Raw genomic sequence first — 12,185 nt, 5'->3', positions numbered from 1 at the left:
TCACAATCCATATTACATAAAGGCCAGGGATTAGGGTGGTGCCAATAAAGGGGCAGCACTATACACACAAAGCAACTGGGCAAAACCATGGGGGTAATTCAGAGTTGATCGTAGCAGCAAATTTGTTAGCAGATAGGCAAAACCATGCTGCACTGCAGGTGGGGCAGATATAACATTTGCAGAGAGAGTTAGATTTGGGTGGGTTATTTTTGTTTCTGTGCAGGGTAAATACCGGCTGCTTTATTTTTACACTGCAATTTAGATTTCAGTTTGAACACACCCCACCCAAATCTAACTCTCGTCTGCACATGGTATATCTGCCTCCCCTGCAGTGTACATGGTTTTTGCCCAATTGCTAACAAACTTGAGGCTGCGATCAACTTGGAATTACCCCCCATGGTTTTGCCCAATTACTTACAAATTTGCTGCTACGATCAACTCTGAATTAGGCCCCCTGTTGCAAGACAGATGTAATGTGCAGAGAGATATAGATTTGGGTGGGCCTGCGTTCAAACTGGAACCTAAATTACAGTGTTATAAATAAGCTGTCTAAAATTTGTGAGCTTGACCATGCAAAAGTAGTAAGTATTTACACTGCACAGAAAAAATATCAATGCATTTGCATGGCAACATGTTTTGTTCCAGACACAAAGTTACGTTCTTTTTTTTTTTTTTCTAGCTTTACTTACAAACATAACTGCCCACTGTGTTTATCATTTTCCATAAATAACTAGTCACTATACAATAGCTTGGCTCTACTTGTGCTGAACAAATTTTTTATTTTATATAGTTTGCATATAGAAAAGTTGCAGCAATAGAGTTACACTGATGGTGGTGTGGGTATATGTGGGCTGATGGGAGTAGTATATGTAAATCCAGCCTTTTTATACCACATGTAAACTGCATATACCTGTGAAGCAGAGTAAACATATAAACCTGCAGAATGCAAGTATACCATAATCCACGTGTTCCTTCATCTCAGCTAAGTTCCATTTTCTAGGGCCATTGAAGAGTTCAAAACAGGTCGGCCATATTACATGCATAGAACTAGATGCATATACTGTATTTGCCCATATAAGTTGTATGCAGCTCAGGTGGGCAGGCCTCCCACACAGTGGCGTCACCAGGTGTGGTGACACCCGGTGCGCTCTCTGCATTACTACACCCCCGTCCACTCACCCTGCTGGAGCCGCGGCCGCCAAAAATAGGGCGTTGCCTAATTTAAAGGGGGCATGGCCTCGCAGGTATCCTCTTCTTCACTCCAGGGGCACGTCCAGCTTCCCCGGAGATGCTGGCTGCCCCCGGAGACTGGGCAGTGGGCAGTACCAGCTCCTTATCTGTGACAGGAGCCGAGTGCTGCAAAGGATTATCACACTGCAGCACTCAGCTCCTGTCACTGCAGGAGAGCCGACACTTTGGTGTCACCCCTTCCGAGGGTGACACCTGGGTGCGGGCCGGACTCCCCGCACCTGCCTTCTGACGCCACTGCTCCCACATCCGCACGCATGGTTTCATAGCTGTTATCAGTGAACACCTGCGCCAGCCCTGTTACTGGTGGAAAAGATTCATCTTAACTGCCTTAACTTTTTGCCTTTCAAAACCATTTATAACATTGTTGTTTTTTATTTTATTTTTTATTTAATATAGTTTAAAAAGTTTTTTTTTATATGTAAATATTATATTATGCACATCTGCAGAATGGATCTCCTTGTCATAAACTGGGGGACACAGTGCGGTGGCGCAGTAGCATGTGATCTGACCATGCCAGTTAAGTGGTTAAAACAAGCATATTTTTGCACAGGCTTGAAATTTTGCATAGCCCCTACTAGTATATATTTGGCTCTGTAACAGGAGCAGTGTGAAAATATGCAAAGTAATACTACAAATCTGACTTGCATACGACTCTGTGTGGGCCCCTCTGTCTCTCCCAGGTCCACTACACTAAATAACAGCAACATATCTGGAAACGTTTCAGGAATCATCAAAATTAAATATACTGGTATTAATTTTTTTTCCTTCTTTTTTTTGTGGCCCTATGCCAGTGTTTTCCAAACTTTTTTGAATCATGGTGCCCTAGAATATCAGAATTTTTTTCACGGCACCCCTAGGCCAAAAATTTCTTCTTGAGAAATTTAGAAAGAAATATTACATTAAGTAGATCGTGTTTATATGTCACCTTAGGGTCAGTTGTGCGGTGAGGGACAAGATTTGCTTCTGTTTGGCCACATATTTTATGACTGGCAGCCACCAGCACTGGTTTTGCCTATTATATTGACCATGAATAATTTGAATTGGTCCTGGACCACCAACCCAGGGCACCCCTGCAAGTGTCCCGAGACACCCCAGGGAGCCACGGCACACAGTTTGGGAACCTCTGCCCTATGCACATCAGACTGTGATTCCAATGAAGGTCACACCAGGAAACCATTTGGTGCATATGCTTTGCTGGATGATAAGAGGGGAGGTCATCTAAATTAGATAACACACATACATACATACAGTATATTCATGCATTGTACCCAGTGTCGGACTGGAGCATGTAGGGCCCACTGGGGGAATGCAGTTATAGGGGCCCATACTTAGGGGTGTGGCCAGCCTACAAAGGGGGTGTGGCCAGCCTCCACAGAGGCTTGAAATACACTATAGTTTAGTGCAGTGTAATGCAACATATCTACCGTGTATAATACAAGTGCACAGTCTAGAACCAGATCCCTAGAGGACGGAGTGGGCCCTCTGGCAGTAGGGCCTACCGGTGGTTTCCCTGGTACCCCTGTGGGCCAGTCCGACCCTGATTGTACCTTGCGTGTCATGTATAGCACCAACGACACATACAGTACATATGTTAACATTTTTTTTTATTGATTTATTTTGGGTGGCTGGGGGGTTACATGTAGTGGCCCTATAAGTATTATTATTATTATTATTATTATTAGTAGTAGTAGTAGTAGTAGTAGTAGTAGTAGTAGTAGTATATAGTTCATTAACCAGGGAAAAACGATATAAAAGTACTCATGCTCGCCCCCTATTGACTGATGCCCGGTTAGATGCCTAGTTCCCCTCACACATAGGATGCCCAACTTTCTATCAGAAAACACACTCCAGCCATATACACAATGAATTATACTTGCAAGCAGCTACACTTGTCTATCTGTGCGATAAGCAGTACCTCATACAGTATACCCGAGTAGCCTTCTGTTATGTAGTATTATTTTCCTTCACAGTTATTTACCCAACGCTTGCAGGGTTTTTTCTATTGTTTGCACACAGAACTTGGACGGTTAAAGGACTCTTATTGCCAAACTACTAAAATATTCTTTGTACGATCAACAAATATTTATTTCCCCTTTAAATATTTAAACTGGGATTTGCAAAACAATCACACACAAAAAAAAATCCTCGTTTCAATTATAGATAATGGAGTAACAGGCCAAGAGCCCAGGGAAATGTAACTTTCTAGTTACTAAATAAATGGGCAATGGCAACATTGTGTGTTTTGCTCTATTGTCTGATGTGTGTGTGTCCCTGAGCTGTGTGCTGCATCTAATGCTATATTACTACCATATTATCCGGCAATGGAAGATAAAATAATAATTCCAGCATATTAATCACACATTCCTGGATCTTCTTCCACTAATCACGTCTCAGTAAAAGGGGGAATAATTTAGCTCTATTAAGTATAGTAGACTTCATTATATAGATGGTTTGCTGTAATCATATAACAAGAAGACCCGAGAACGATTCAGAAATTGTTTTTAAACATGAACATGATCCCTGGACCCTGTGACTTTAGATGTTGGTGGTTGGTGATGGAGCAGATTTAGGTCAGGGGTTCATTAGATCTTCAATATCCAGAGGGAGGTTGGTGGGATAACAAATGATTCAATGAAAGATAAACATGAGGGGATGAAAAGGGAGGACACGTTGGATATGAGAAGTATAGCATAGCAATAAATGAGGGGACAGCGCGGTGTAATGCAGCATATGAGCATAGTCAGCAAAATGATCATTTAGTACAGAGGTAAGCATCCTGTGCCTTTCTAGCTCTTGTGGGCGGAACTACAAGTCTCAGCATGCTATGCTTGTCCTGGGGCAGAGGGAGCTTTCTGGGATTTGTAGTTACCGAGTAGTTAGCTGGCACATGACTTGTGAAAGGCAGCTATCCTGTAGTACTAGAGAAAACTGAGAGGAGATGGAGGAGTGCAGCGGAAATGTTCAGCTCTCAGCTAGCACACAGTATAAATAACTGAGGACATGGTGTAAACAGTCCGGTCATAACCCTGAGACATTACACAGTTCTGGTGGGATCTCCTGGATGAGCTGCTCTAATTCCACTATCTCATCCCCCCCCCACCTCAGTGTGTTTATCTCATGGTAATCTCCCTCACTCCTGGCCGGCAACAGATCCACAGCCCCCCAGCAGGATCACTACCCCTCCCCGTGCCACCCGGTCCTAGCTCCGTGGCTTATCCCCATCAGCGCGGAGGCAGCGTGGGTGTTCTTTGGTAATATACACTCTTTAGAGAGAAAAAAAATCAATGTTATGCTATACTGTGCTTGGGTGCTGCATTATTATATGGATATTACACAAATAGATGCAATCAAACAAACCTCATCTATTAATTTAACAGGGCACTAACTTTATTGTAATGGTGGCCATAAAAAGTGGTCTGATCGACTGTCAGCTGTATGGCTGTGCTGTATAGATCTATAGCTCATCTCCAAAGCACTGAAAACAGAGACGGATTAGAAAGAGATGCAAAGTACACTGACCTTAATGGATTCCCTTATAAAAATAAATTGTCAGAGAGATAAGCCATAAGCAGAACCTGTAGGTGGCCTGACATTGCTCAGCCTGATCTGTAGCAGGCTGGTTTAGTAGTAGAATTAGGTATAAAATCCATCATTTCCTTTCATAACACACAAAGGAGGACACCTTTTTACGTTATCATCTATTCTATTTATGTGCAATAAATCACCTGCCTTGTGCATAATGACACCCGATCAGTCACCGTGGTACTGTACTTTATAATTGTGATAAAAAACGCCTGTGCTGAACAATTATTTAATCTGCGAAGTTGTATACATGAGGTTTTAAAGTAGTTTAAACAGTACTTTAATATAACTAGATAATTGAGTGTTGCCTACTCTATACTGATTGTTGATTACTTTAATGGACTGCCTCCATACCAGTAGGGTATCAAGTTGACAAAAATAACACCTATCAGTTATATTGTGTGATAGTTGTATATTGGTAATGACTGAAAATGCGATGTACAGTTAACATAAAACTTGTAATAACATATAATTTCATGTCTATAAAACTGAACACTAAAACCAGGATGAAAAAAATCTAATATTTCAACATTTTTATTATTATTTGGGGCTTTTTATTTCCTTTTGATCAGTATGGAGTGAATAGTTTAAGGACACTCTATTAATTTTTAGGCGCTTAAAAACTGTTACAAAGCCATAATCAAAATATCTATCTATCTATCTATCTATCTATCTATCTATCTATCTATCTATTATTTATTATTATTATTATTATTATTATTACGCACCCAAAACGGTAACTACAATATGTTTTCTTTCATCGCTATAATGGATTCATCTTGTCCAGGCAGTATGACGTCCAAGGTCAGCATCTCGACATCACACAGATATTTCACCCTGTTTCAGCTGCAAGTTTTTTTCCCGGAGACCTGTGTTGCAAATATTTTTAATACCGAAATTAAGAATAAATTCCCACCTGTCTGCCTATCTAAAGATCCAAAAGCAGCACAGCAATATTCCATATATAAACAAGGATTTATTCGCAGAAATTTCTAATCTTTTTGAAGAAAATATATTTATATTTATATATATATATATATATATATATTTATTTAATATAAATCTGTATATCTGAGTGAGAGTAACCCACAGACAAGACTTACAAAGCCCACTCTGCAGGTAATCTACATTAAAACATTGTACAAAACTGCAATGAATGTTCTGAGATCCCTTGGACCAGCAAGGTACAGAACAAGATGAAATGTACAAGGCAATAAAGTTAAATATAAAAGAGATCTTTGGAAGGAAGGATTATGTACATTTGGTCATTTCTTGACTATACTCTTATTGTCTTTGCATATTGTTGTTTTCATAAAATGAGATGTCCCATTCTGCAATGTCCATCCATAGGTTCCATCAATGGGGTCAGGATGCCGTGGGCCCACACAGCCGGCTAGCGCCCACCACATCTTTAAGGTCATTTTCAGGTTTTCCAGCCACCATAAACGGCCATGTCTATCAGACGAATAAAACATACAAAATAATAATAAAAAAAATAATCAGTTATGATGAACAAAAAAAGAGTGCTACGTTTAAGTCTCATTATGAACAATGTAACACAAGCATTACAAGTCAGTACATGTATACATAAAGAAGTATAAATCATTGTGCTGATATGGCCGAAGGAATGCTATACATGTGTGCCTATAAAACACGGTGTAAATGGATAATATAATTCTGGTGTGGGATGAGAGTCTTGACATGGGGATTAGTCATCTGCTAGATAGCCCTGTGTCTAGCGATTCGTGAGAATTTATTTTCTCTCTCCCAGATCCCAGCTCTAGGTACAAAATGATCTTGATGTACGTGGACAATAGGAGCCCAAATATTAAGAGCATTCATTTTTAAATTTCGTGAAGCAACTAAAACATTACATCAGACGAGTTCAAAGCCTCTTGCAGTTAAACTGATTTTATCTAGCCAGAATATGTTTGATTCTTGGTCAGGAATCCATGAATTGTTTTGTAATACATTTTATTCCTGTTTTCTCTTATCAGCTGTGCTAGGATTTTATGTTAAGTTTCACAGTGTTAAAGAAATTAAATATTTCTAAATAAATACATATAATAATTTAATTAGTAATAATAATATTTTATTCATCGTATATTTTCTTATCTCTGGTTGTTTTAATGTAAGATTGCTTTGAAAACTATGCCTGAAAAGAAATACAGCACTTTAAATAAATCTTTGTATAAACACTGTTTCTTGTGTAACCATTTTTTTTTTTAATTAGGGGGCGTTCATGCTGTGCTGATAAAGACATTCTTCCTTCCAGAACTTCCAGCAGCTTCATAATTTACAGACAGGAGAGATAACATAAGAAATACGAGTACACTGGAGTCTCTAGGAGTAGGTGGCACATTAAATCTATGTAGTGATTGCGATATTGTATGTTCCCTCCCCAGACAGTCCTTCTCGTTGCGGAGCATACTGTCGTTATATATATAATACATATTAATGTTAATTGTTACTACAAAACAAAATGAATGTGCAGATTAATTTTCCAGTGTTTTAACTGATATATCACATCCACATACAAAGAGCTGTCAGCTCCCTACAATTTTATTTTATCTGCAGCTATACAGTAACTATTGCACACACTAACTGCACACACCGTGATAATCCTATTATTTACTCAGTATACAAATAAATTGGCATATGCACAGAGGAAGGACTCTTACCAAGTTGACAGGATGGATGTAACCATTTTCATACTTGTCATTGGCCAGGATCTGTCTCAGATGTGCTATATAACTTGATGCTAGTCTCAGGGTGTCTAGCTTGGAAAGTTTAGTGTCCGGTGGTACCCAGGGTAAGGTAGTCTTTAGTCTGGAGAAAGCTTTGCTGAGAACCCTCATCCTGGCTCTTTCTCTGGCATTAGCTGCATTCCTCTGTACTTGCTTTCCCTCGTGGGTAACCCCACTCAGTGGACTTTTCTTGCGTGGGGTTTTCCTCCTCTTTCCTGTAGTTCCCCTGCCTTTCTTGGGAGATTCATTGTCACAAGTTGAGCTTTCCTCGTTGCTGTCATTAGACATAAGAAACTCTTTGCTAGAATCCAGTTTGATGCCCTCACATCCCAACATTTCCACCTCCTGGAAGTCATCCACATCGCTCAGCGAACCTGTAGACATTGTCTTTGTACTGCCTGTTTGCTGCCTCTTCCCTTCTGGGATCAAGGTGTGAATAGATGCAGTATAAGGGGACGTGTCTGATTAGCAGCTTGCAGTGGACACGCCTGTTCGTGTTTGTCTTAGGAAGAGAGCTGTGGAATTTGATGTGGACAGTAGTCATTTATTTATGAGTTGGAGGGCGGGACGAGGCCGGACTAAATGATACAAGGGGGAGGTGGAGACACTTTCCTAAGAGATGATCTTTCTCTTCTTTACCAGCCCACATATTTCTCCCACTGCTGATCACTCACTTTTATAACACTTATGTTATGATGCCATACAAACCTCTCAGCAGTAACACTTACTTTACTTATATTTTATAAGCTTTAACTTTGCACTAAATATTCCTTCCAAATATCCTAATTGTAGCAAAGGGAAGTTTGATTCTGTGATATACTTGGTGATACATTATTTCTGGAACGCTATGCTAAAGATAAAAAGAAAAAAAAAAGGAAAAAAAAAAACCCCATTACCTTTATATTATTTTATAAAAAGAACCCAGGCTTGTAGTCTCACAAGGTGCAAAGATGTCTTGCAGTGTCTGCTAGAGGACTGATTTCTGAGGTCAGAGGCCATCTAACCTCATTACTTTTTGATTTAGGGCAAAACAACAACTGGCCCCAACGCTGCGGTGGATCCTGTAGTCTGATGTAGAAGCTGAGTTAGGGAGGGCTGAGCAATTTGTGAAACCTAATTACAAATTTACTACAGAGTAATTTGCCTTGTAAGCAGCAAACCGTTATTTCAATTAGAGGCGAAAGATTTCTGTTTGCATTCATTTACATATCACGTTTTTATATGGTAAATATAAGTGCGTGTGCAACACAACCACAAATACACTATATATATATATATATACACACACACACACACACACACACACACACACACACACACACACACACACACACACACACACACACACACCGCACGTCCCTGATATACACATGATATACAAGTAACCTTCAATAAAATTAAATGTATATATTTGATTGTAATGAAGTCAGCCCTGGTCTTTGTGTACAGAGGAACATGGGCCGGGTGCTTCAATGGTGCATCTATTTACAGATAGGTTTGCTTTCATGTCAGAACATGAAACGATTGAAAGTCGCTGACTACATAAAGGGCTATGTTAAATGTCATCGAACTTTATACGAATAAGCAGACGTCACTACATTTTATATTAACATTGTTTTAGTAAATTGAACTCTTTGTGGCATTTTTTTCGAATATCCATCAATTTTGATAATGTATTACATATTTATAGTCGTGTACAAATAACTTATGTCTGTATACGCTTGTGATGTTGGAATATATTTAAGAATCGAAAATATTGCCACATTTGTGTTACTACACACCTAATTTATAATAGCACAATATATTTATATAATACTAAAATGCACTTTGTAACAATATTACGCCAAAAAAGGGGAGGACACGTCCTGAAATGGGCTTTGCACGTGTGCCACCTTTGTCCTGTAGTTGTGCCTTGTACATGCTTCATGGCCAACAGGGGGGAGCTCCCACTCTCTGTCATCTCACCTGGGGCATACTACTCTATTGTGTAAGAAAGTGAAATAAATGACTGATCGGCAATAAAACAGCAATGAAGTCAGATACGAGGAATATTACTCTACAGATAAAAATAAAACTCAAATAAATGAATATAATCTTCTTTAGGCAGTATCAGTGATGGATCTTGATAAGTTATACTCGTGAATTTCGTATAGGTTGTTCACTGGTCTTAATGTTTTCACATTATAAATATATATACATATATATATACACATATATATATATATATATATATATATATATATATATATATATATATACAGTTATCCATGTAACAGACTGTACTCCAGGAGATTGCTATAAACATCTTATTCAGTTGTATTTAAAATGTTCTTACATAAAATATTTAGCACAGAATCGAAAAGAGTAGCAGTTATTGAAAGTAGCAAGAGTGGTGGCAAATTGGTGTAGAAATCAGCCTTAATAGCTACAAATCTTATTATACTAGCTAAAATAAAGACATACTGTAGATGACAGCTATTACAAGAAAAATGCTACTATAACAAGGAATCTTTGTGTCTGCTGCTATAAATGCGATTTGATCTCACTTTGTGACATTCTTGAAGTGTCTATGTCCTATGTATATAGGTAAAATCCACAGAAGAGGAGCTAATGCTGCATCATCTGTTTCAGTATATAGCTCTTTTGGGGGGCACATTTTTTTCCCCATCATTACTGTTTCTGTGTATTTACATAATTCTCCATATACGATATGATCAATGATGTATAATCGCTGAGGGCGGGGGTAATCTGTACCTCTTTCTTCCTTACTCTGTTGTACCCCTGATCATACTGAATTTAGATCATTGTGTCACAAACATTTTCATGCATGTTCATCCTACATAGTCACAAACATTCATTCACGACTCTAATAGCGATATATATATATATATATATATATATATATATATATATAATTGTGAAACATTGAATTGTGTAATCAAAACATTATTTTGTGTGTTAACCTTAAGCAAAAATATTACGTATTTACACCCTTAAAATGCCTGGAGATATTGGGAAGTCCTCCATTACTGCAGCGTAACCCCCTCACCCTCTACCTCCCAGGAGCAAGAGGAGCAGTCACTAGGCGTAATACACACACTAGTGGGCTGGGATGGGGATACACCCTGCTATATGTCTGCTGGGGCCGGGGATGGAGAAGTGAGACTTTTTTTTAATGTAATGTTTTAGCAGACTGACATGAGGAGTGACAGGAGAATAAAGCTGGGAATACACTATAGTAACGACAGTTTTGTCCGTTTACCAGTGTTTGGGAGCAAATGGTCGATTATCGTTTGCTCTCATCCATTATCAGACTTTCATTCCAACCAGTCAGATCTGACAGATGATCTGCCAGATAATTGTATAGTGTATGCCCATCTTAATACACAGCAGAAAGGTAAATTCCATGAGTATAGACATTGCCAGACATCACAATTTTCACAGTGACATTACATTTGTGAATCTGGAAGAAATTGTGTTTGATTACTGTTATTTTCTTTGTGTATTGACAACAAATCATACGTAACTCAAGATTATGGCAGATCTTCATCTTATTTCCTCTATACAAATTCATCCCCACAGGTTATTGCTCGTTTTCCCTATAATGTATACAATGGAAATAATAGTCAACAAAAATAGCCTTCATTTTCTCCTCCATAGGCGGCTGGTGATAAATGATTTCATTTATTTCTAATTGATTCATTAACGTTCATTATTTTACTTGTAGTAATGATGCATTTTCTTATGGTACATATGTAGGAAGACAACGTCAGCTAAACATCACAAATATGGAATTTTAGTTTAGTGTTCCTCCATGGTCTGCAGTAAAATCAGAATGCGCAGGTACTCCGTAACTGCAGAAAGTTCCTTGCGGCTTGCACCCTGACTGTAAACTACTTAGGAGAGGTGAAATCTGCACGGTATTCAAGTATCATGGATGTACAACTACAATGGAAGTATTTATCTTCTAATCATATTTCGCTTTGCACCTGTATAGTGCACACATAAGTGAAAGAAACGTAAATCCTCTCCATCCTGGTCAGGCGAAATAACCCCAGTGACTGGGTTCTAGAGGGAAGCTTTGTATCCGTATGTACTGTATAGGAAAGGAAGACTTCATGTGTGCATAGTCACTCCCCTTTTATTTAATGTAAATGTATGACCTATTAGTCTAAGTTATTCACAGCCAGTTGCAGGACAACCAAACTACATACATCTGTATGATGACAGGTATCTCATTACCTTTGTGTACCTGCTGTCATTGCTGCTGCTCATTGTTGCTCACCTGTCATTACAATTCAGTGTTAAACAGATTAAATCTCATCCTTTTAAAATTCTGAATAATAATTAATTGGACACACACACACACACACACACACACACACACACACACACACACACACACACACACACCACACACACACACACACACGCACACACACACGCACACACACATTGTATATTAAAAAACGTCTATTGCTTATTTTAAAACAAAGCATTAAGTGTTTCTCATGTACTTCTGGGCACGTAAATAATACATTTTTACAGGGTTTCTTTTGGAACATGACATTTTTCCTGAATTATGCAGTAAGGTTAATTAATTGC

At 38.7% G+C, this 12,185-nt stretch overlaps 1 protein-coding gene across 1 annotated transcript; it reads right to left on the bottom strand.

The window, feature by feature from the left end:
• Positions 1 to 5,360: 5,360 nt before the first annotated feature.
• On the bottom strand, positions 5,361 to 8,079 carry TCF21 (transcription factor 21). The gene is made up of 2 exons (XM_063919723.1): positions 7,515 to 8,079; positions 5,361 to 6,288 (listed from the first exon to the last, which is right to left on the bottom strand). The coding sequence occupies exons 1-2, from the start codon at positions 7,962 to 7,964 to the stop codon at positions 6,199 to 6,201; spliced, it is 540 nt and encodes a 179-aa protein (XP_063775793.1). The 5' UTR covers positions 7,965 to 8,079; the 3' UTR covers positions 5,361 to 6,198.
• Between the last annotated feature and the right edge of the window lie 4,106 nt (positions 8,080 to 12,185).

Source organism: Pseudophryne corroboree, chromosome 4 (assembly GCF_028390025.1).
Source record: "Pseudophryne corroboree isolate aPseCor3 chromosome 4, aPseCor3.hap2, whole genome shotgun sequence".
NCBI classification, from domain to species: Eukaryota; Metazoa; Chordata; class Amphibia; order Anura; family Myobatrachidae; genus Pseudophryne; species Pseudophryne corroboree.
This window is presented reverse-complemented; position numbering and strand designations above follow the sequence as displayed.

What these genes read in the sequence shown, in the direction of transcription:
- TCF21 (XM_063919723.1), bottom strand. Translation starts at nt 7,964, where the DNA reads ATGTCTACAGGTTCGCTGAGCGATGTGGATGACTTCCAGGAGGTGGAA. An exon ending in ACATCCATCCTGTCAACTTG is followed by an intron (nt 6,289 to 7,514) that starts GTAAGAGTCCTT and finishes TTCGTCTGATAG; the next exon opens with ACATGGCCGTTTATGGTGGC.